Source organism: Haematobia irritans, chromosome 2 (genome assembly GCF_050003625.1).
Source record: "Haematobia irritans isolate KBUSLIRL chromosome 2, ASM5000362v1, whole genome shotgun sequence".
In the NCBI taxonomy this organism is placed as follows: Eukaryota; Metazoa; Arthropoda; class Insecta; order Diptera; family Muscidae; genus Haematobia; species Haematobia irritans.
The window spans coordinates 9180289-9207417 of record NC_134398.1 but is presented as its reverse complement, the minus strand read 5'-3'; the positions used below and the strand labels follow the sequence as shown (position 1 = coordinate 9207417).

General features: G+C 27.3%; 1 protein-coding gene across 5 annotated transcripts in view; it reads left to right on the top strand.

The window, feature by feature from the left end:
* Positions 1 to 27129, top strand: part of LOC142223386 (uncharacterized) — a 256164-nt gene that overhangs the window by 26996 nt on the left and 202039 nt on the right. For 3 of the 5 annotated variants that reach the window (XM_075293268.1, XM_075293265.1, XM_075293267.1), the window contains exon 2: positions 14240 to 14437. The exons of 1 other annotated variant lie outside the window; for it this stretch is intronic. In XM_075293268.1, the coding sequence (XP_075149383.1) occupies positions 14240 to 14437 (198 nt within the window). The remainder of the gene's footprint in view (positions 1 to 14239; positions 14438 to 27129) is intronic. One more of the 5 variants, XM_075293266.1, reaches the window with a different exon arrangement.

The following is a 27129-nucleotide window of genomic DNA, read 5'->3' as shown; positions in this document are numbered from 1 at the left end:
GTTGCGTTTAAAAACGAGAGTATTATGTTTTTTATGACAAACAAAATTGAACAAACGGTTCGGTGATTTCGTTTACAAGCCTTGCCACGTGTATGTGCATGGCTTCCGTTTGTTGTTGTTTTGTTCGCGTTGTTTGTTTGTTTTTTTTTTTTTTGTGGGGTATTCAGTTAATGAATGAATGAAAGAGTATTTAATTTGTCTCCCCATATCCCACTCTCTTTTTCTGTTATATGCACCCCATTGTTAGCACTTGAATTGAATTTGCTTTTGTCCAAATAATCAGTGGTCTTGAATGGTAGCCACCACAAAATTTCAGGGTTATTGCCAATGATAATTGTGGTTAAATAAGTAATCAGTTTCACCAATGCATAAAAAAAGGAAGAGAGAGAGAGAGATTTTATACAAAGGCCACCCTTGTTCATTGTCAATACAGTCGATGAAATGACACAGGAAGCCGGATGCAATTTAAAGGGCTATGAGTATATGCAAAAAAAAAAAAAACGTTTTGACATGGCATGGGAAAGGTTATCAAAAAAGGAAAAAAGTCGAAATTTGCAGAAATTTGAAAAGCATTGATGCTGCTTAGATTTCTTTAAAATGTAATACCATTCTTATTTAATTCAAAAAGGTTTTTGAGATTTCTGAAAATTGAATTAAAATTTTGACTGACAAAATTCGACCAAATTATGAATAGACATACGCAAGGAGGAACAGAAAGTCGGATTTAATTTTAAAGGCTATAAGTATATTAAAAAAAAAAATAATTTCACATGATATGGGAAAATTTTGAGAACTTGGTATTTTTGCAATGATATCACTAGTTTACACTGAAAATGTAAATTTGATGAGATGTGACTTTTCTTATGTATTTTGATCTGCTGAATTCTAAAAAAAAATTTAAATTTTTTATGGAACAGTTTCTGAGATATCCCGTTATTTTTAGTTTTTCGCTCTTTTTCACGAAACAACATATATCACGATTATATCGTTGTTGATTTTTAAATTAAAGGTATTGAAATGACGAATAGTCCTGTATAATTGGAATTGTGATGAGTTAAGTGGTTCAATAAAACAATGATGTAAAAAGGACAAATTTTCAAAAAAATCTTGTTTTACAGTGGCCCTTTTCCGCCGCAAATGTACAAACTTTGCTTCCAAGGGATCCTGAATTCAATCCCTGATTTCTACCATCCAAAAAATAGTGTCATTTGAAATTTTCCAACCTAATATACTTTTTAATTATGAATGACCACATACAAATTAACCTAAATGGTATAAATGCTTTGCTTTCCAAAAATTAAAAAAAAATATATATATTTCATCACCACCCTAATATACTTTATAATTATAAATAACCATACACAATTTAAGCTCCATGATTTCCTAGAAAAATCCTTAATTAAAAATCATCTTTTCATATTATCAGTCCATTAAGCCTTAGTCATTGGTCAGCAATGTATTGTCATTTAAGTGTCAATGGCTACAGATTGTGTTTTGTTTTTTAATGACTTCTGCAGACTATAATTTCCTGCTATAGCCGATGAACCACATCATCTAGGAAATGCTGAAAAGGACAATAAAATGTCGTATGAGAAGGGAATAAGAATTTGAAACATAATAACTGGCAATGCTAATAAGTACACTTCGCTACATCAAATAAAATTATTGTGCCACAATGAGTGACACCATGTTGTGTAGAGTATACAGAAAAAAATTTCACGAAAAATTTTCCAATTAAAATTTTAGTTGAGTTTTAAAAAATATTCAATTAAAAAATTAATTGATTAAACAAATTTTTTAATTGATACAAAAATTAATCACAAAAGTTAATAGTATCAATTAGTTTTTTAATTGGATCAATTAATTTTTTAATTGACCTCCAATTATTTTTTTATTAATACTATCATTTCTGTGATTTAAGACATTTCAATTAAAAAATTAATTGGATCAATTAATTTCGTGATTGAATTAGAAAATATTTTTTTGTGAGTAGTAAATTATTTAAAATTTTGTTATTGACCCTGTAAGCTGTAGGACATTGACTATTACTGCACTACATTGGCCCACAGAAAATATATTTTACATATAAAACATTCTTTAAATACATACACATATAAGTAAAAAACGTTCTTATAGACGACTAATGTCTTTTGTTAAATAGTCTCTTAATCCCATATGGCTATTTAATCTCCTTTGTTAATATGATGGTTTTGTTTTTGTTTTTTTCTTCTACAACATCTCTTTCTCCGAGTAGACTATTATGTGGCAAAAAGAAATGAATACCATTCTTCAAAGAGGACGATTTTTAATTCCTCTTACATATCATCCATCAACTAACAAAGGCATCATGAACAAATCCTCTTAATGTTAATATTAAAACTTAACAGAAAGCAATAAAAACAAGATTCAATGGAATAATAACAACACATCATATGAGCGTGACACACAAAAGCATCTAAAACAACAACAAATTGAGCAACACAAAACATTGTTGCCAGTGGTACAAAGAGGCCTGCTCATTATTATCTCAGGTGTATATGGGGAATTTCAATACAAACATTGTGAATAGAAATGAAGAAAAAATTAAAAAAATAAATTGAGGGAATAAAAATTTCAATAATTTGGGACAAAGAATAGATCATAGACCATACTGAAAGATTCTGTAACATTTTTCATGAATCTTAGGATATGTTACTCTCCATTGAGAGAGTTGCTCAACACAAATGACCTCAGTTTTTGAAGACTAGTTAGACAGATTGACTCGAATTTTTACAAAATCTATCTTAGTTTTCTAATTTAACATTTTCCGGGATGGTAGGCTAGTTTCTTGACTAAATTTATTTACATTAGTAAGGGGGGATAACTGCAGAAATACATGATGGTGTTAGCAACCACATGTTTTGGTCTTGGCTCTCCATTCACAGATGGAATTTCCCATATACATTTGCATATAATAATCTCCATATACTAGTCTCTTGATAATCTATTTTTTTCATTTTCACTCTTAATCTATCCTATTAAACAAAAAAATACTTAAACTCAAATGAAGTTTGCCTTGATGATGTTAATGTCTTGAGCTGATAATAAAACAACAACAATGACTTGAGAGAAAAGCTAAGCCCAAAGGCAATATCAATTGAATATTGAAGATGCATATGTTTCTACTTGCAAACACATGGAAGGAGAGAGAGTACATAATGAAGAGAAAGAGAGGGAGAGTAAAGTTAACATGAGGAAGAGCTCCTAGAAGACCAGTAAAGAAAATCTAAACTTGAGCAAAAAAAAAAAGAAATGTATAAACCCATATTAAAGTGTAGAGTTTTACAGAAAATTACAACTACAACAACAACACCATTAAGTTATGCTTGCATGTGGGAAAATCAACAAAGAACAACAATTTAACTGCATAATATTTAATGATTGTGTTGTTGTCTTTTTTTTCTGCTCATGTTCGTTATGTTTTTTTTTTATTCATTTTAGCAATGATGCTTTTGTCTGTTGCAAAAAGGGCATTGAGCCATAAGATATTCATATTCATAAGGCGATGGGCTTATACTATCCCATATAAAATGTAGCGAGATAGAGTTAGTGTAAGAGTGCAGTAAGAGACAGAGAGAGATAGAGAGTGTCTATGTGTAACAGTTATAAACATTTGTACATTATTACCGGCAACACGGAATATGAAAACAAATGCATTCTCATCTCGAAGCACTATACGCTTGAGTGGTAAAAAATAAACAAAACTTGAATGTCAGAATTTGTAACAGCTTTATGGGGCATAGCAAGGAAAATAAGATTGAGGCTGCATTCGAGTATAAATATAATGGAATGTATGTGAAAAAGGCTTTTAAAAAATAGCTTGGGTCCAAATGTTTGTCCAATTTGATAAAATTTTATAGTAAAACTTACAGTGCACTCGCGGTAACGTGAACTAATTAAAACGAAGCGAGTTCACGTTAGCGAAAATGTTCACATTAGCGAACTTTAGCGAATTTCAGAACAAAACCATATTAAAAAAAGCCATATTAAAAATCTAACAATTTCGTAATTAAAAAAAAAAAAAAAAAAAAAAAAAAAAAAACAAGTAAGTAAAGTTTAAAGTCGGGCGGGGACGACTATATTATACCCTTCACCCCTATGTAGGCCAAAATTTGTGTTACCATTGAAAATGGGTCTAAAATATGTAACAGTCTACCATATTTCCCCAACTCTGGTGTACGTATATATGGGAGCTATATATAATCTGAACCGATTTTGACTAAATTTGACATGTATAGTTAGAATAATAATTCTGCTATCTATGCGAAATTTCACGTAAATGGGAGTATAACTTTGGCCCCCTGGTCATATGAGTGCAAATCGGACGGAAGATATATATGAGAGCCATACCGAATTCAACCAAATTTGGCACAATTACCGATACTAAACGTACTCCTTGTAAGAAATTTGAAGCAAATCACGGCAAAACGCCGGATTTTGAGGCCATATAAGTTCAAATTGGACGAAGTTATATATGGGAGCTATATCTAAATCTGAATCGATTTTGACCATATTTGGCACATACAATTGTATCGATAAAAGTACCGCTTGTGCAAAATTTGAAGTAAGTCAGGGCAAAACTCTGGCTTTTGAGACCATATAAGTCCAAATCGGACGAAAGATATATATGTGAGCTATATCTAAATCTGAACCGATTTCAACAAAATTTCACACACTTAACGATACTATTAAACGTACCCTTTGTGCAAAATTTGAAGCAAATCACGGCAAAACTCTGGCTTTTGTGGCCATATAAGTTCAAATCGGACGAAGGATATATATGGGAGCTATATCTAAATTTGAACCGATTTCAATCAAATTTACCAAGCATTGTTAGAATGTCAATTCTACCCTCTGTGCAAAATTTCACGAAGATCGGTAGTAAACTTTGGCCTCTGTGGTCATATGAGTCTAAATCGGAAGAAAGATATATATGGGAGCTATATCTAAATCTGAACCGATTTGGCTGATATTTTGCAAGATTTTCGAAATTCATAAAATATTTGTATGTACGGTATTTCAAGAAAATCGGTTGATAAACACGCTAACTATGACCAAATCGAGGATAAATATATATGGCAGCTATATCTAAATCTGAAACGATTTTTTCCAAAACCAATAGCGATTGTCTCTGTCCCAAGAAACGGCCCTGTGCCAAATGTGAGGACGATCGGACTTAAATTGCGAGCTGTACTTTGTGCACAAAATTAGATATACAGACAGACGGACGGACAGACAGACGGACATCGCTAAATCGACTCAGAATTTAATTCTAAGCCGATCGGTATACTAAAAGATGGGTCTATTACCACTATTTCTTGGCGTTACATACAAATGCACAAACTTATTATACCCTGTACCACAGTAGTGGTGAAGGGTATAAACATTATAGAAATCTCAAAAACTAGAAAACAATTTACTTAAATTTTTGCTCGAGTTAGTTCATTTTTACCATTAAACTGTTTACTTTGTTTTCTATGTATGCAATTTATTTGACTTGATATTTTTGCCCTTATTTCAAAACTATTTCCATCCTCAATCCTTGGCATTCTTCTCTCCATTCAATGAGATTGTGTGAAAACTGTGAACAAAACAATAACGGCGTTCACTTACATTCACTATGTAGTGCTGCATAAAGAAAAACTGGAAACAGCCCTGGAAAACTGAACTATATATGTCACTATGATGTTTATAGTTTTTCCTATTTTTTTCTCTTCACAATTTTCCTGCAGTTCCAACTAAACTTATATGGGGATTTGGCTTTGCGGCATATTTTACAAAACGAAAGAAAGAAAATCTTGTGGTTATATAATGTCAGTTATGGAATACTCCACTCATCGGACAGTGGGAGAAATGGTATTAGGAGGCAAAATAAACACATCGACCTGATTGAGGGAATTAGGTTAGGTTAAAGTGGCAGCCCGATTAAGTTTCAAGCTCACTTAGACTATTCAGTCCATTGTGATAATTGAGGGAATTATAATACTTATTTATCTTCTGTGACTTATTTAAAGCAGAATAAAATTTAATCCACTTTCATTAAATGTTAAAAAAATCAATTAATAAATTGTGCCATAAAATGCTTTTCTAAATCTAAATCATTAATGCAAATAAGTTCTTTAGAACCGGGCAAGGGTGTTTTCAATGTACTTGTCACTTTAAATTATCATAATTTTTGTCGATCTATAAAATACTTGTTTTTTTAATTAGAAATTTGAAAAGATTTCTAAGTACAGCTGAGAGCATTTTGGTTCTCCAAAAAATAAATAAATAAATAAAGCTATGAAAATAAATTCGTACTGGTGCTGGTTCTTGTCTCTACTAAGGGCTCTGTTGCAAATGTCGTCACACTCATTGCCTCTCTTAGAATAGACAATGAGAATATATGTGTGTATAATTTATGTATAATTCCTTTATGTATAATTCCTCCCACTGTTCATTGCATGTATGAGAGCAGTCAACCATCCATGTAAATGCTTTTATACTCAATCCATATTTTAGCAAATGTTGAAGCAAGAATATCCCAGGAATCTAACATGGCCTGAACGTTTGATTATGTCACTATTTTTCCTAGATGGCAGGGGTTAAATAAACAAGCAAAAAATACTTTTAATAGTAAAGCCGGTGATTTCAACATGCACAAACAGACAACACCCACACATACTTCCTGCCTTATACGAGCACTCTCTCTCTCTCTTTCTTCATAACGGAATTTCCTTTAGTTTTGCCTTAAACAACAACTGTGGAATCAAACAAATGCCACCCGAAATACAATGAGTCCCCGGGATTTTTATAAACCATAATGGCTTTTCTTTTTCCGAGTTATCTTTTCATAATGTGTTTATTGTTCTTTGTTTCACTCCTTGAATACCCGCTCATACCCTATGTCATTTCTTCTCTATGACGTCTATTCATGCACATAGTGAATATTGTTTGTCCGTCCGTTTATCACACACACACACGTAGAAAATCCAATAGTATCCATATAAAATAATGATATCACATATGACCTCGTTTCTTCGAAAATATTGCCATTGGTTCAAGTCATGGTGATGTTGTTCAAGCTGTTGATGATGCACCATGTTATGTGGTGTAGTTTTGTTGTTGTTGTTGTTGTGCATTTTATGTTTCGTATTCATACTATGTATGGATCAGAGTGCAATCTCAGATGTAGGGAACGGATGCTTTTAGTTTTTTCGTACTCTTTAATTTCCTGTTGCATTTTTATAGGATACAAATGTGCCTGCTATAGCTGACACATAAAACAGCCATGGCCTGAATTGAGTTTTATTTAAACAATCGTGGAAAAGGTTATTTGGTTATGTTTACACCCACACAAGCAGGTGACGACTTTTGACATTTCCCAGCGATGAGGGCATGAGAACGAGAACATATATTAGCATTTAGTTTTTGTCAAGACTATTATTAATTTTGATTTCAGAGAGGAAATAACATTTTTGCTACATATATGCAGATGTTTTTGAAAGTTGAAAGGTTGTTTTTGTTTGGTATATATGAATAAATTTTCAATTAATGCTTAAAGGATTAATGGATATGCAATTTCCACCATTTTCTTTGAATTTCTTTCTCAAGTCACTATTGTATTAGAAAATAAGTAAAAATGAGGTTATATACGGACTGAGGAGAATTAGATAAAAGCAGTACTCTTGCGAAATTGCCAAAGTTGGGTATATTGCTGAAGTATTGCTGAAGCAGACAGACAGGCGAACAGATACTGAAGAAAAAGCGATGAAGTGTTTTATGGTTCACCCTGTTATTGATGATCTCTCAAAAAGGACCGCGTTAGGTTGAGTTAAGCTTTAAAATGTCACCAGCACTACTGAGAGGCAATCGCTTTTTGGTGTTCGGCCGAAGCTGGGATTAAACACTTGTGAGTAAGCGAGAGGTAGACAAACTAGAGATGCTGAAGAGAGTAAGAGGGCATGAGCTAAGCCAAGCAAGGAGAAAAATCAAACATCTTCTCTAGTTCAAAGATTATAGATTACAGAAGATGGGAGATTGGCTACTGAGCACATCAAACCATTTACCACATTAGTTTAATACTCGAACCGAACGCGTATACGACAAATATTGACATAGCATTAAAATGTAAATAAAAAGAAATTAAGAGCACGAAATAAATTTCCATAAAGGAGAAAATTTACATTTTTTTGTTGTTGCCTAAAATTCAACATTGTTTCTTTAAGAAATTTTAATTTTTTATTTAAAAAATAAAAACGAAAAATAACTAAAAGATTACAAACATGTATTAAACTAATCTGGTAAATGCAACATTTGGTATGACGCAAGCCAATCTCCCATCTTCATCAAATCTATAATCTTTGCTCTAGTTGCAGTCGCTATATCACGAGTCTTTGTTATTGTTTTGTTTATGTAGAAGAAATAACATGTGCGTCGATGAAAGTCTATGGGTATCTTAAATATGCAAAGAAAGTATTGCAGTGCATCGGACACAGCGTAATGCTTAGGAGCATTACATTTGTGGAATAAAAATATACACTCTCTTTATAAATTGCTCTTTAAACTCAGGGTGTCTTCAGATACAGTTAGCCTTTATCTCTTTGTCCTCTTATTTAAACTCCTCATATGTGCAAAGAATGTAAAGGGTGATTTGTTAAGAGCTTGATAACTTTAAAAAAAAAAAAACGCATAAAATTTGCAAAATCTCATCGGTTCTTTATTTGAAACGTTAGATTGGTCCATGACATTTACTTTTTGAAGATAATTTCATTTAAATGTTGACCGCGGCTGCGTCTTAGGTGGTCCATTCGGAAAGTCCAATTTTGGGCAACTTTTTCGAGCATTTCGGCCGGAATAGCCCGAATTTCTTCGGAAATGTTGTCTTCCAAAGCTGGAATAGTTGCTGGCTTATTTCTGTAGACTTTAGACTTGACGTAGCCCCACAAAAAATAGTCTAAAGGCGTCAAATCGCATGATCTTGGTGGCCAACTTACCGGTCCATTTCTTGAGATGAATTGTTCTCCGAAGTTTTCCCTCAAAATGGCCATAGAATCGCGAGCTGTGTGGCATGTAGCGCCATCTTGTTGAAACCACATGTCAACCAAGTTCAGTTCTTCCATTTTTGGCAACAAAAAGTTTGTTAGCATCGAACGATAGCGATCGCCATTCACCGTAACGTTGCGTCCAACAGCATCTTTGAAAAAATACGGTCCAATGATTCCACCAGCGTACAAACCACACCAAACAGTGCATTTTTCGGGATGCATGGGCAGTTCTTGAACGGCTTCTGGTTGCTCTTCACTCCAAATGCGGCAATTTTGCTTATTTACGTAGCCATTCAACCAGAAATGAGCCTCATCGCTGAACAAAATTTGTCGATAAAAAAGCGGATTTTCTGCCAACTTTTCTAGGGCCCATTCACTGAAAATTCGACATTGTGGCTCGTTAGTAAGTCTATTCATGATGAAATGTCAAAGCATACTGAGCATCTTTCTCTTTGACACCATGTCTGAAATCCCACGTGATCTGTCAAATACTAATGCATGAAAATCCTAACCTCAAAAGAATCACCCTTTATTGCAGTGCATCGGGCACAGCGCAATGCTTAGGAATATTACATTTGTGGAATAAAAATATACACTCTCTTTATAAATTGCTCTTTAAACTCAGGGTGTCTTCGGATACAGTTAGCCTTTATCTCTTTGTCCTCTTATTAAAACTCCTCATATGAAGTATATGACACTGTATGCAAACCCACAAAAATAAATATTAAAGCAACAGTATGTTAGGTCATAACTCTTCCCAATTATCTTGTTAACTAATTCTTAGGAATCTAAACCATATGGCACAAATTCTACAAAATCATTAATCAGCTACTTCCATAAAAGTGTGAATGTATGACATTTGTTTCTCACTGTCTACTTTCTATTTGTTTTAATTTAATCAACAAAAGTCAACACTAAGTTGAAAGACCTTAAAAAAAAAAATTACGCAAAAATCTAAAAATAAATTAATTGCTATTATGCTTGTGATGACTTCTCTGTTATCAAGAAAAAAAATGTACTTTTGATTTAACTATCGCTAAGTGAAGATCTTGAAAATTTTCGCCAACTGTCATAAATTGATTCATAATATTAAACAGTATTATCAATGTCTGATTAGAATCACTTAGGCTTGTTCAGAGCATATGCGGAACAAGCCCCTATAGAAATTAAAAGGAAAGACAATGAAATCATCGGAAATGCGAAATTATTTATCACAACTATCTCATTATTGTATGTATATACACTTGAAACCAAAGGAAATCATAAATATTCTCCAAACAGCTAGGACAAAATAAATTTTCCCTTGTCGTTAAGTACTATTAACCCAATAAGAAATTTCCAAATACCTTTGGGAAAATTTCTTGTTACCAAGTATTTCATATATAAATGGATTACCCAATACGTAGTGTTGTATGTATGCCTTCATAAGATAACATATTTTTGGGGACTTTTGTACTTAACAATCGATCATTTATCAAATTAATAAATTGAATTTAATTTGGGTTAATGACATCATTAAAATACAATTCAATTATTCACTTTGATAGGTAAATTGAAAGGAATAAAATTGTAGCAGAGATAATATTTTGTTTATCAACATAACATTAAGTGGTTTTTAAGTTAGAAAATAAAATTCTATAGTAAATAATTCAATGGCTAGACTGTATGACAGAATACCAATCACATATCATATTTTCGCTGTTTTAGCTGAAAGAAGTTATTGCTCAATAGGAAAAGTATTGATTTTTTTAAAACTATCAAAAAAGGACCATATAAAGCAAAAATGTCCTAAAATTAAATAAAAATTTAGATACACAAAACATAAGAAAAAAAACACAACCTGGCATTATTTTTGTTTTTTGTAATTTTATACATTTGCATACAATTCAATTATTAGCTTTGTCAGGTACGTTTAAAGGAACACATTTGCATAGATACTGCAATGTAAAAAAAGCATGCCCGGTTCCAAAGATTTGGTTTTTATTATTGATTCCTAGCCAAAGAAGCGGAGAATACAAGTAAGGATACTTTTAGGACACAATTCTCTTTTAAATGTGGGTTTTGTGTACTTGCTTCTAGGAAGCAAATTTTAATTTTTCGTTGTTTCAGCTTTTTTCTTCATATGCCATCAAAGTCTCTTAAAAACAAGTTAACGAAAACTTTATTTTCCAAATTCAGACTCGACTTCCCGTAGACTTTTTGCTATATTTCAAGTAAAAAACGTCTTTAAAATAAAGTGTTGAAAAACATGTCCTATTTTTGAACGATTTTGTGAGACAATTTCATTTTTAAAGATAATTTCATTAATTTTAAAGAATTTTTCTGAATTATTGAAGTCAAGTTAACCTTACCCCAAAAAATTTTTCTTTCATGTTATGATACCCATTTTTAAGTCAAATCACTTAATTATAACGACTTCATTGCAAAGTTTATCGACTTTTGGACAAGGAAATAAAATTTATATTGTAGAAATGCGTCTTCTATGCTAAGCAAAATTTGCATTCGTATTTTAAGGACATGAAATCTTTGGGCTCACAACAATATTTTTTTCAGTGTGATTATCAACATAATATTAATATTATTTTAAGTTATAAAGGAAAACTGTACATGAAAGCAAACTCAACATCAATTATACCACATTTTGATTGTTTTTGTTAAAAAAAGTTACTCGTACTTTGAAATGGGTATGGATGTTTTTTTAGATTTTAAATAAGACCTTATAACAAAAAAACTAATCTTAGTTTTAACACCAAATAGAAATTGATATTTTAAAAAGGTAACAACCACATACACTCTGGCAGTCTTTTATTTAAGAAAAAGTAAAACATTTACATGTGTGCAGTTGCTTATGCGAATAAAATTGAATTTATATTTCCATTATGAAGAAACCCCAAAAAGCATAATCAAACCATCATCTTAGTTCTGGCAACAAATGAAAATTGATCTTTTAAAAAGTTAACAAACAAATACACTCTTGCATTCTTCTCTTTCTTTAAAAGTGCAACAGTTGCATGTGTGCATTTGTTTATGCGAATAAAATTAAATTTATATTTAAAATTGGAAAATACCCCCAATCAGGGTTGGTTTGTCACAAACTGTGACTTTTGCGACATACATTTGCGACGGTATAATACGTATGTCGAAAAAGTCGTACACCTACTGTAGAAAACCTAATTTTGAATAGAAGAAATTCTGAAAATTTTTTAATTTAAATTTATGTTTAAAACTGGAAAATATCCCCTAAACCTACTGTAGAAAACCTAATTTTGTATAGAAGAAATTCTGAAAATTTTTTAATTTAGTTTGACAGCAGTCGCTGTAAGTTTCTGCAGAAATTTGTGAAAGTTTTCCCACGGTCAAGTCCATCTTCTTAGGTGCTATCGAAATTCCCGTTGGTGAATATGCAAAAAAACCTTGGGGTTATATTGGACAGGAGGCTAAACTTAAAGCTAAGAAAGGACGAGAAAAGCCACGGTTACCATGTACTCGTGCAAAAGGCAATAGGGAAAATGTGGGCACTAAAACCAAAAATAGTGAACATTCCTAAGAATTGAAACTTCTTCACACATACCATCGTCTTGGATATCATCGAATTCGCTGCCAGCTGACGCGATTAAAGTATTTTTAGTTTGCGAATTTTGTTACTTTTTCTACATTTACGAAGCGTATGTGACGTTTACGACATTTACTTTGCGACAGTCGCAAACATAAAAAAGTTTGATACAGATTATCTCTGCCCCCAATAAAATTTTGTTTCATATTTTAGACGTTTTAGATGAAATAACGTATTTTACAGTTGGATGAGTGATGGAATTTTTAAAGTTTCAAACAATACCACAAATCTAAAATTTTTTATCTTAGTTCTGACACCAACTAGGAATTGATATTAAAAAAACCTAACAAAAAATTACATTCATGCATTCTTCTTTTTAATAAAATGTGAAACATTTCCATGTGTGCATTCTTTTATGGCAATAAAATAAATTTATATTCAATCTTTGAAAAAAGATACCATATCAAAATTCTGACACCATATCAAAATTGATATTCTAAAAGGGTGACAAACAAATACACTCTCGCGTTCTTATTTTTAATTAAAAGTGAAACATTTGCATGTGTGCAATTATTTATGCGAATAAAATTTAATTTAGATTTCAAATTTGAAAATAGAAAACAAAGTTTATATCATATTTTGGCTGTTGTAGATGAAAGAAGGTGTTTTACAGTTGGATGAGTAATTAAAGACCATAAATCTAAAAGTGTTTAACATAGTCCTGACACCAACTAGGAAATTATATTAAAAAAACGTACCAAATAAATATACTCTTGCATTCTTCTTTTTAATAAAATGTTAAACATTTCCATGTGTGCAATTGCTTGTGCCAATAAAATAAATTTATATTTCATCTTAGAAAAAAATCAAAAAACAAACAGTTCTTACACCATTTAAAAATTGATATTTTAAAAGAGTAACAAACAAATACCCTCCCGCATTCTTCTTTTTCATACAACGTTATGTCGATGTGTGCATTTATTTATGCGAAAAAAATTAACTTTATGTTGGATATTTTACTTGACAAATTATATTTTAAAAGAACATCAGAATTATTTTTTTTTGCGAATAAAATTAATTTTATATTTAAAATGTGAAAAAAACTAATACAAAAAATATTGTATCACATTTTGGGTGTTTTTTTTTTTTTGGAAAGAAAATATTTTACAAGGAAATCCCACTTGATTATTTGTTATATTTCAAATAAAATAATATAAACCAAAAAAATTTACTCCTGACACCAAATATGAATTGATATTTACAATAAAAAACAAACAACTACTCTGAAAAAGAAGAATTTTCAAAAAATATTATACATTTCCATGTGTGCATTTATTTATGTATATAAAATTAAATTTCCAACTTTGAATAAACCACACAAAGCACAGAAATACTCATAAACATAATTGGCTAATCAACTGGTAACCTTTTAATTAATTTGTGTTTTTTTATTATCATTTTCTTTCTTTATCAAATCCTCCCTTTTATGACAACTACAACAAAAACTCAACAAAACTCCACAATTCCCTCAACAATGCCTATGAAAACCCGTAAAACAAAAACTTCATAAAAAAAAAACAAACAAAAAAATCATGAAAAACACTCGTTTTCCCAACTCCAGCAGAAAGATGTGCCCTGGCATCAGGTATGGACACATATGAAACGCTTGTCACATGCCTCTAAAGTGAATTCAACAACAACGCTGTGTGCCCAGAAAACCGACATTACAACAACGGGGAAATCCATTATATTTCCCGATAAAACAGCCTCACTCAAAGATAGTCTCTGTGCGCAGCAGGTGTTTTCCAGGCCAGATATGGTAGGCACCACATAAGATTTTCGTTTTGCATTTTTATTCCTTTTGCTTTTGGGTAGTTAATAAATACACAGAAAAAAATTTAAATAAATCGTAACAATTTCAATGGTTTTATTTTAGTCTTATTTTATAAAATATTTTTTCTATGTTTCATTTCATTTATTTTTAAATTTATTAAATTTTAAAATTTTTCATTTTATTTTAATTTTAGATTAAATGTAATTCGTTTTGATAAATTATTTTATTTTTTATAAAATATATTTCTTGTTATTTTTTATTTAATTTATTTTATAATATTTTTTTACTTATTTATTTAAGTCTATGGAATTAGATATTATTAATAATTTTTGATTTTATTTGAATTTGTATTTTTATTAATTTAATTTGTTTTATTATTTAATTTTAACATTAGATCCTGTTTTAGATTTCAGAATTTATAAAATAATTCTTTTAGTTTTATTTAATTTATTTTTAGTTCAGTTTTAATATTTTGTTTTTATCTTTAAATTGAATTTAATTTCTTTTTTTACAACAATTTATTTATTTTATTTTTTAAGAGTTTTCTTTTTATTAAATATATTCGATATTTATTTACTTAATTTTTTAATAATTTTTTATTTCATAGGAATTTGTATTTTTTATCCTTTTTTCTAAATTATTTTTAATTAGTTTATTTTGATTTTATTTTAATTTAAATAAAATTTAATTAGTTTTAATTTATATAAATTATTTCATTGTATTTTTTATAACATTCTCTTTTATTTCATTTATTTTTTGTTTTAGATTTCAGAATTTATAAAATAATTTTTTTTAGTTTTATTTAATTTATTTTTAAATCAGATTTAATATTTTGTTTTTATCTTTAAATTGAATTTAATTTGTTTTATTACAATAGTCTATTTTATTTTTTAATAGTTTTCTTTTTATTTAATATATTCGATATTTATTTACTTAATTTTTTATAATTTTTTATTTTATAGGAATTTGTATTTTTTATCCTTTTTCTCTAAAATATTTTTAATTAATTTATTTTGATTTTATTTTAATTTTAATTTAAATAAAATTTAATTAGTTTTAAATTATATTTACTTTTTTGGTTTAATATAGTTATTTATTTTCTTTAATTTTTTTAACTTAATTTTTATTTTTCAGTTAAATTAAGTTTAATATTTTTAATTTAATTTAATTTAAAGTATTTATTTAATTTAATTTTTATTTTTCATTTAAATTAAATTTAATATATTTTACTTTTTAATTTTATTTAATTTAAAGTATTTAACTTTTTTTATTTTTTGATTGTGTTTTTATCTTTAATTTATGTTTTTTTTATTTAGTTTATTATTTGATTTTATTTTTATTTACATTAAATTAAATTTGTTTTAATTAATATAAATTATTTCATTGTATTTTTTATAATATTCCCTTTTATTTCGTTTATGTTTTTGTTTAGTTATTTATTTTCTTTAATTTTTGATTTTAATTGAATTTTTAGTTTTCATTTAAATTAAATTTAATATTTTTAATTTTTAATTTTATTTAATTTAAAGTATTTTATTTGTTTTTAATTTTTGATTGTGTTTTAATTTTTATTTTTAATTTATACTTTTTTTATTTTTATTATTTATTTAATTATTATTTAGATTTTATTTTTATTCAAATTAAATTAAATTAAATTTGTTTTAAGTAATATGAATTATTTTATTGTATTTTTATAACATTCTCTTTTATTTCATTTACTTTTTTTGTTTAGTTATTTATTTTCTTTAATTTTTGATTTTAATTTAATTTTTATTTTTCATTTAAATTAAATTTAATATATTTTACTTTTTAATTTTATTTAATTTAAAGTATTTTATTTATTTATTTATTTATTTTGTAATTTAAATTGTTGTATTTGTTAGATTTTTTTCTGTGTATTACTTTTCCCTTGTATCTTCAATCTAGTGCAATTTTACTCTAGTTTTTTTTTATCATTTTTTCAAAATTGGTTTTGTGGAAAATTTGTTTTGGAAATTGCTTTTTATTCTGGCATGGTTATAATACAATGGTGGTTGGCCCATTACTTTTTATACCGTTTCCTTCTTCTCTTTTGATTTTCGAATTTCATATAAAAGACAATACAGATATTTTGGTTTTGGAATGGTTATGGTTATCACTTAATTTTGTTTTTTTTTTTTCTATGAATTTTGTTTTCTTTTTCGATGTTTGTTTTTAGCCAAGGTTAAGATTGGAAGGTGTTCAATTTCGTTTTGTTTATCTGTTTTAAACAATCTACGAGTTGTAGAAACAAATGCCAATTTTAAATTGGCCAATTGTTTGTTGGCTTGCATTTAATTTATGATCCTTTTATTCTATGGAATGTTGTCTCTTGTTTTCACACTGAATTTATTTTATAGCTAATTTAAAGGCATTTGTAGTCGTTGATATATAAAACAAAATTTAAATATTTTCGTGATTTTTTTATTTTGTTTGTTTTTTGAGAATGTGGTTGCAATTTTAAAAATTTCTGGTTATTTATGAAACACTTCATCAGTTATCTAGAAATATTCGAAACTACATAAAAAAAATTTAAAAAGATAATCTTGATTAATGGAGGTGTTAATTAAATTTCAGTTTAACAAGAACACGAATAAAATAAAAAAATATTTGGTAAAAAATATAAATACACAATAAACTTAATCAATATTTATTGAATTACTAGTTTAAGTATCTGCTTTTTACTTGGTCTTTCAAAAAATATATTGAAGCAAATAAGTTTTATTATGAAATGTAAAACCTTTAATATATAATGTATGTGATAACATGTTCTAACGCAAGGTGAGTACTAATTATTATAAGAGTTAAAAAATGATTTAAAATTACAAGATTTTATTATCAAGGCTAAAACCTAAAAAACATATTTTCATTAGTATTGGCTAATTACAAACTCGATTTGGAGGAGTCTGTAGTAGCAATTATTTCATCAGCCCTACAAAAAACATTTAAATATTTCTCTAAAATTTATAAATAAATATGGTTATTTAATTTAAGCACAAAATAAATGACAACATTAGTTGTTTTCATTTTTTTAAATCGAAATACTTAAACAAAATCATATTTCTAAAATAAAAATACATTAATGTTCCTGTCACTCATATTCCCAATTACTTATTACTTAACAATTGAATTTTGTTGAAATTTATGCTCAAAATAGAAAATTAAAATGTTTGTATTGACACATACCTGCATAAATGTTCAAACAATCGGCAAATATTCCAATATGCCAACATGTCATAAAAGTTCAAACTCAACTCATTGTCACTCACGATTTATTAGCAATTGTCAATTTAATGTCTAAAGTGCAGCACCGGCAGCATGTATTGACTAAACGAGTGAATGACAAGGCATGCTGACATTGAAGTACATGACATTTGAACAAGACACCCCCGCCACACAATATTTACTATATTGGTGAATTGAAAATATGTAATAAGGAAAGGTCCGAAAGTGAATGATGAAAAATCTAAAAGTTAAAAATAAAAAAACAGCAAATAAATATGGATTTGGAGTCCTAATGACGGAAATTCATAATATATAGAAAAAATCATCAAACCATGATTTTAGTAAACGAGACAGGAGGTTAGGTTAGGTGGCAGCCAGATGTATCAGTCTCACTTAGACTATTCAGTCCATTGTGATACCACATTGGTGAACTTCCCTCTTATCACTGAGTGCTGCCCGATTCCATGTTAAGCTCAATGACAAGGGACCTCCTTTTTATAGCCGAGTCCGAACGGCGTTCCACCTTGCAGTGAAACCACTTAGAGAAGCTTTGAAACCCTCAGAAATGTCACCAGCATTGCTGAAGTGGGATAATCCACCGCTGGAAAACTTTTTTGGTATTCGGTCGAAGCAGGAATCGAACCCATGACCTTGTGTATGCAAGGCGGGCAAGGTAACCATTGCACCACGATGGCTCCCAACGGGACAGGATAGATGCATACTAAATTTGAAAATTCGAAAAATGATTAAAAAATAAAAAAAATAATATATTTAACGTACACACAAACAAAAAATGTTTTTTTGCAGATTTAATCACAAAATTAATTGATCCAATTAATTTTTTAATTGAAATGTCTTCCATTACGAAAATGATAATATCAATCAGTTTTAATTGAGCATCAAAAAAATACTTGATAAAAAAATTAATTGATTTCGTTAGCGAATTTCAATTAATTTTTTAACTGACTCGATTACATTTTTAATTGATGCTGATAGCAAACTTCAATTCATTTTTTTATTAAAAATGAAACCATTTTTAATCGTTATACTATATATCAATAACTTTCTATAAATATTTTTAATTTGATTCAAAAATTTATAGTTTCAAAAAAAAAAATAATTAAGAATTAACAAAAAGTATCCGAATTTGATTAAAAAGTTAATTGTATCAATTAATTTTTTAATTGAAATTTTGAAAATTTTCAATCATTGACTTAATGTTTCTAGTTTGATTAAAAGTTTAATAGTATCAATTATTTTTTTAATTGAAAAGTTTTCGACTTGAATCAACTTTTTAAATGGAAATATTTGGTGATATGTTATTTAAGAAAATAAATCGCATAAAAAAGAAAAAAAAAAACTAAGCTGAACAAAATATATATTTTTTTTATTTTAAGTAAATTATGAAATAAATTAAATAAGCTTAAATGGATGTAAATTAAATTAAAATACAAACAATAAATTAATATAAAAATATTGATATAAATTGAAAGGAAGGAAATTTATATATTTAATTAAATAAAATCTAAATCTAGTAATCTTACTTAACTAAATTAAATGGACCTTAAAAAATTAAATACGAAATTGAAATTATTGAATTATTGAAACGAATAAAAAGAAAATTAATAAATAAATACGAAAAAAACAAATAAAAATAAAATTATGTTGTGTTAAATAAAATATAATTAAATAAAATTACATTTAGTAATCTTATAACAAATAAAAAAAATTAAAAGAAAATAAATAAATAAATTCGAATAAACAAAATATTAAAAAACACATATCAGATTTAAATGACATTAGTTTGTATTAAATAAATTATAATTAAATAAAATTACATTTAGTAATCTTAGTAAATTAAATAAGATCTATTGGAATTGTATTGGATAAATAAATATTAAATAATTATAAAATAAATTTTAAAAATATTATGTGATATTTAATATTTTTTTTAATGTAAATATAATAAAAAACTCATACCTAAACTAAATTTAATTATTTTATATAGTAATGTTACTTAATTAAATAAAATTAAATAGATTTCCATCACATTAAATTCAGGTAATGTTAATTAAATGCAAATACCAAAATTAAAAGAAAATAATTAAATAAATTCGAATAAACTAAGTATTAAAAACACAAAACTAATTCAAATTACATTAGTGTATTAAATAAATTATAATTAAATAAAATTACATTTAGTATCCTTACCCAGCAAAAAAGTTTGGAAGTTCTTCCAAAGGCACAACTTTAAAAGCACTTCCAGAAGATGCACTGCCAAGATGTTCTTTATTTTAACTACCCAGGAAGTTCTTTTAATTCAATTTTTTTATAACTTGGGTTTTTCATACTTTTAATGGATAATTTTAACTTTTTTTGTTTCAAATAGGTTAAAAACAGAGTAAGAATTCATAAAATGGTACAAATCCTTTAAATTTTGTCGACAAAAGTGCTAAATCCAATCTGAAAAAATTTGTGAATTTTTGAAAATATTTGAGGTGAAACATTTACGACAAGCGTTAGAATCCATTAACAATTATAAAAAATTATAAAAATTATTTATTTGACAAAATATCACAGAATTTTTTAATTTACACCCAAAACATTGAATTCGGCTAACACCTAAAGAAGTGATGCAAATTCAGTGCAACGGCTGTTGAAATGGAGGACTTCCATCCTATGACAAACCCATGTTAAATTCATCGCTTCTGCGTCAACTTTGCACCACTTCCGGATCCAAAAAAAAACTATTTTCATTACTTTTTTGGCGACGCTTTTTTTGCTGGGTAGTTAAATATTAAAAATAATAAATAATTAAAAAAATAAATTTTAAATATAATAAAAAAAACTCTAACCTGAACTATATTACATTATTTTACATTAAATAAATTATAATTAAATAAAATTACATTTAGTAATGTTACTTAATTAAATTAAATAAAATTAAATAGATTTCAATGAAGTTCAATTCAGGTAATATTAATTAAATGCAACGATTTAATACATCATGATTTTATTTTTTAAATTAATTTGTTATTTTATTTTAACGATTTTCATTTTAATTATAATTTTTAATTTTAATTTTAATTGTTCTTTTAATTTCAATTTCAATTTCAATTTTTATTTTAGTTTTAAATTTTGATTTTGTTCTCTGCTTCATATTTGAATTTCCATGAGGTATGAGCATTTCAATTTTACCATTTTTAAAATTTGCGTTTAAATAATAAATGTGAAATTTTTGTAAAAGAAATTTAGGAAAAAAATTTTCTACAAAATTTGGAAAAGTGAAAGTGCCTAGAATAATTGAAAATTATGCGAACACAGAAAAAATTTCCACAACATATTTCCAATGAAAAATTTAATTGAATTTTCAAAAATATTCAAAAAAATTTATTTTTTTTATTAAAAAATTTAAAAAAAAAATAAAATTTAAAATTTTTTTTAATTAAAAAATTAAAAAAAAAAAATTAATAGTGTCAATTAATTGTTTTTATTGGACCAATTAATTTTTTTTATTGGATCAATTAATTTTTTTAATTGACTAGGGTGATTGATACCAGCATTTCAGTGATTGAAGGCATTTCAATTAAATATTAATTGGATCAATTAATTTCGTGATTGAATCGAACATTTTTTGGCAATTTTGTGGAGGAAATTAATATTTTTATAGAAATTCTAGAAAAAATTGGATTTCTACAAAAGCTCAAATCACTAACTTTGATCTGCGTGAAAATAATCCAACCAAAGATATTGGTTTAAGACCCAATGAGATATTAACCGATTGACTCAGAAGCAATTCTCGGGCCGATCCGGCTTGGTGGACCTCCGTCCATACTCCCACCTTTTTGTTGTGCCCAAATATATACAGGAAAAAATTTCACGAAAATTTTTCCAATTAAATTTTTAATTGAGTTTTAAAAAAATTTTCAATTAAAAATTTAATTGATTACACAAATTTTTAATTTGAAACAAAAATTAATAGTAGAAATTATTTTTTTAATTGGATCAATTAATTTTTTAATAGGCTTTCAGAAGCAATTCTCGAGTCGATCCGGCTTGGTGGACCTCCGTCCATACTCTCATCTTCTTGTTGTGCCCAAATATACACAGAAAAAAAAAATTCACGAAAATTTTTCCAATTAAATATTCAATTAAAAATTTAATTGATTCCACAAATTTTTAAATTGAAACAAAAATTAATTAATTACTAATATAAATTAAATTTTTAATTGGATCAATTAATTTTTTAAAAGGCTTTCAATTAATTTTTCTATTGATCCCATCATTTCTGTGATTGAAGATATTTCAATTAAGCAATTAATTGGATCAATTATTTTTTTATTGAAACAATTTTTGTGCACAAACAACACATGTGTTGGTAAAAAATCTTAACTGATTTTTATGAAACTCTGAACAAATATCATTGAATTAGAAACAGTTGGTTTAAATTTTAATTTTGATTTCAAATGTTAATTTTGGTTTGAACATTCAAAAGTTTTCTAGGGCTAGTTATTTTCTCTCGTTAGTTTTAGTTAAATTTCTGAGTGATTTTAAAAAATGTAACCGGAGATAATATTCTTAGATTATTTTCATTTTATCTTAGGAGTTTTATTTATTTATTGGATCCTAGAGCCTTTTGACCATCTGACCATCTCAGCAAAAAATTTTGGAAGTTCTTGTCAAGGCACAACTTTCAAAGAACTTCAAAAAATTCTCTCCCAAACATGTTCTTTATTTTAACTGCACAGGAAGTTCATTTGAGTCGAAAATTAATAGTATCAATTTCATTTGATGTTAAAAACATATCAAGAATTAATAAAATGGTACAAATTATTTAAATTTAGCCCAAAAAAAAATTTAAATCCTTTCTAGCAAAATTGCGAATTTTTGAAAATATTTGATGACAAACGTTCCAGACAAGCGTTATAATGCATTAAAAATCATAAAAAATTTTGAAAAATTATAAATTTGCCAAAATATCATAAAAATTCTTAATTCACATCCAAAACACTGAATTCACCTTACACCTTAAAAAGTCATGCCAATTTAGTGCAGCGGCTGTTGAAATGGTGGACATCCGTCCTATGACAAGCCTATGTTAAATTCATCGCATCTTCGTCAAATTGACATCACTTCCGGATCCAAAAAGAACATTTTCACTACTTTTTTGGCGACGCTTTTTTTGTTGGGCATTTAGTAGTTTAGCTTAATCTATCTCATTTAATTAAATTAAACGGATGGTTTCGTTTTTCTTACCTTATTTTATCATTAACATAAATTTATTAAAGCCTGTATAGTACAGATTAAAATAATTCCCAAAAATTTATGTTCACAATGTAAATAAAAATGTCAGATTTTGGCATTTAAATGGTAACCAATTTTTGCATAGAAATTCAAGAGGTTTTTTTTTAACAGAAATAAACCATTGGCTATGGTGGGGTATTAACTAGCAGCATGGGGCTAAAATCATAAAATATGAATTTGCTACTTAAGCAAAGCTTCTAATTCTATAAAAAAAAATTAACACCATTATGATAAAAATGAAAACAAGGTATCTTCCCATTGACCAACCTAAGAATACGGCTTCATAAACAAGATTTTGTTATTTCTTATTGTCTTATGAGGGTGTGTACGGGGAAGAAATTAACTATGCGTATTGGCGGTTAGGTCCGGTTCTCCCCATTCATTGATATTTTTTATGAACAAAATGAAAAGACAATCTTCGTTGAAAACCTCTTTGACTGCATATTATGCTTATTATCATAAATGATTTAACAAGTTACCGAGAATCGTTTCTGGACATCCATGCCATGCCATGCCAAGCCATACATATTATGACTAAAACTTCTTTGGTTGGAATAAATTTTAGGATTTAGAAACCGCATAGTTGGGAGAAGAAGAACGTGTATGGCAAACAGATTATTTGGGCCGAAACTAGTTTGTTGGCTTAAAAAGAATATTCTCAGCTACCATCAAATGCCCAATATTCACAAAGGTTTGAGTGTAAAAGTAAAAAGTCTTCAACGAAAACAGAACCAACAGCCAGAAAACTAAATGAATCTAAACCGGTTTCAATGGGTTTCAAAACCTAAAGTTTACTAGGGAAACATTTTGTTTTCCAAAGCATTTTATAGGCTTTTTTATCTGTCGTTTGGCATACACTTGGAGAAGGTAACTAGAAAAAAAATTCTAAAAATAAATATTTTTTTTTTAAGTCATATAAAAAAAATTAAAAAAAAACGAACAAAAATGCCCTGCCAAAATAGACACCGAATAATTAATTGATCCAATAAATTTTTAGTTGAAATTTCTACAACCACAGAAATTATGATACAGTGACAAAAATATATTCGTGAGGCCAAAGATTTCATACCATGACACCGATTAAAAAAATTGTTCCAATTAAAATTTGTGACTTATTCCATTAATTTTTGTGATTGATTTTTATTTTTACTTTGATTTTGAAAAAAAAAGCTCGAATAGTTTTTAATTGAATATTATATGAAATTCTACTTTATAATTGAAAAATGTTTGGGATATTTCTTTCTATGTAAGAAATTTGATTTTAATCAAATTATTCATAATTTTATTTTATTCTTTATTACTTATTTTATTTATTTATTGTTTATTTTAATCAAACAGTAAATGTATGATAAAAAAGAAAAGGGAAAAGTAGCATTGGCCGCTAAGGCCATCAGCTATATTTTATTCTTTTATATATAAATAATATGTCTTATATAAATTAAATGTTTAGTATGTAAGGAACTTTATGTTTCCATTGAAAATAAATATTTAATTTTATTTCATTTTACATAATTTATATAATATGATCTATATATGTATATATAATTTATATGATCTAGCTCAAATTGTACTCATTTTGTTTTATTTAATTAAAATTATTTTAAATGATTTAATTTTTATTTATTTTTTAAATCAATTATTTTTACTTGAATGTTTTTTAAACTTCAATTAAGTTTAGTTGACAAATATTGGTGATAAATATTCTTTTGTATTAAAGTAGCTTTTAATTTAAATTAACATAATTTTAGTTAATTCACATTAATTTTATTATTAATTATTTCATTATTAAGTTTTAGTTTTTTTTGTTAATTTTATTTTAAATATTTTACTAGACAGAATAAAATTCACGAAAATGTTTCTAATAAAAGCCATAATTGAGTTTTAAAGAATATTCTATTAAAAATTTTATTGATTCAACAATTTTTGTAATTGAAACAAAAATCAATCACAAAAATTAATAGTATCAATTATTTTTTTAATTGCATCAATTAAATTAAATAAATTGACTTTGAATTAATTTTTTTAATTGATACTATCTGTGATTGAAGATATTTCAATTAAAACTTAATTGGATCAATTAACTTCGTGATTGAAGACAAAAAATATTTTTGTGTGTATTTAGAATATATCTCTTAATTTAAATTATTTTTTTTATTTCTTTTTAAAAACAATTATTTAGATATGAATATTTTTTAAACTTCAATAAATTTTCTAATTGAAATATATATAGGATAAGTTTTTATTTGTAAGAAAATTATTTTTATTTAGTTCAGATAAACGTTATACATCATTTTAAGATCTAACTCAAATTGTATTTATTTGGTTTCATTTAATATGATTTTAAATATTTTACTATTTGGAATATATCTCGTAATTTAAATTAATTAAATTAAATATATTTAATTTTAATTTATTATTAATTATTTATCCATAAAAGCTTTCAGTGTATTACAAGTATAAGTTTTTACTTTAATAACAACTCCTTCGCCAATTGGTTTGCCATTTCTGGGAATAGTTTTCTGGTCATGATAAAAGTTCTAGGGATTTGCTTTTTTTGTTTTTTAATTTCATAACCCGTCTGATGGTTTTGGTTGTTTGTCAGTTTACAAAATATCTCCGATAAGTGGCTTTTTTTTTGCTTTAACAAAAAAGAAATATCTTAAAGGCTGAAGAAAACTATGAATTAGTTACCAATGCAAGTTTCTTTATTCAATAGCAAAAAAATCATCAAAATATTTCCAATTAAAAAATTAATTGAAGATGAACATTTTTTCAGTTAAAAAATTAAGTTTTTAATCAAACTAGAAACATTAACGGCCATTAGGCTTTAACTGTCAGTTAACAAAATGTAAATTCCAAATATATTCTCTCCGGTTAACTTTAAACCGAAAAATTGTCGGCAGTTAAGTTCCTAACTGGCATATGGAATATATAGGAAAGATGACAGCTATGTTCATAATACGGTTAAAAAGGTCGTTAGTTAACGGAGCACTAACGGAGCTTCATGAAAATGGGCGTATGTCAATTAGGTCAATAATTGAAAATTTTTTAATAATTTATTTAAAAAATTAATTGATACAATTAACTTTTTAATCAAAGTAAAAACACAAAGCCTATTAAGAAGGTGATTGGAAATAGTTACGTTATTATCCAGCAAAAAAAGCGTCGCCAACAACGGAGTGAAATGTTCGTTTTGGATCCGGAAGTGGTGCAAAATTGGCGCTGAAGCGATGAATTTAACATGAGCTTGTCACACGACGGATGTGCAACATTTCAAAAGCCGCTGCACTGAATTTGAATTTTTTTTTTAGGGTGTGATCTGATTTCAGTGTTTTGGATGTTGATTAAATTTTTAGGTGATATTTTGCCAACTAATTAATTTTTATAATTTTTTATGATTTTTAATGCATTTTAATGTTTGACATCAAATATTTTCAGAAATTGGTAATTTTTCTATAATGGATTTAGCATTTTTATCGATAACATTTTAATAATTTGTCCCCCTTTTTTATTTATTCTTACTCTGTTTTTAATCTATTTGAAACAAAAAAAGTTAAAATTAAATTAAAAATATGGAAAACGCGAGCTATAATAAAAAAAGAATTAAAAGAACTTCCTGTGTAGCTAAAATAAAGAACATCTTTGGGGGAACATTTTTAGAAGTGCTTTTAAAGTTGTGCCCTTAGAAGAACTTCCAAATTTTTTGCTGGGTAATTGTACAATAAATTGATATAATAATTTTTTAACCTAAACTAAGAACACACTGTTGGTCAAAAACAAGTAAGGAAAGTCTAAAGTCGGGCGGGCCGATCACTCGATCTGGACAGAATTTGATAGACTTCTACAAAATCTATAGACTCAAAATTTAAGTCGGCTAATGTACTAGGGTGGAACACAATGATAGTAAAAAATATGGGAAACATTTAAATCTGAAACAATTTTAAGGAAACTTGACAAAAGTTTATTTATGATTTATCGCTCGATATATATGTATTAGAAGTTTAGGAAAATTAGAGTCATTTTTACAACTTTTCGACTAAGCAGTGGCGATTTTACAAGGAAAATGTTGCTATTTTGACCATTTTTGTCGAAATCGGAAAAATATATATAGGGGAGCTATATCTAAATCT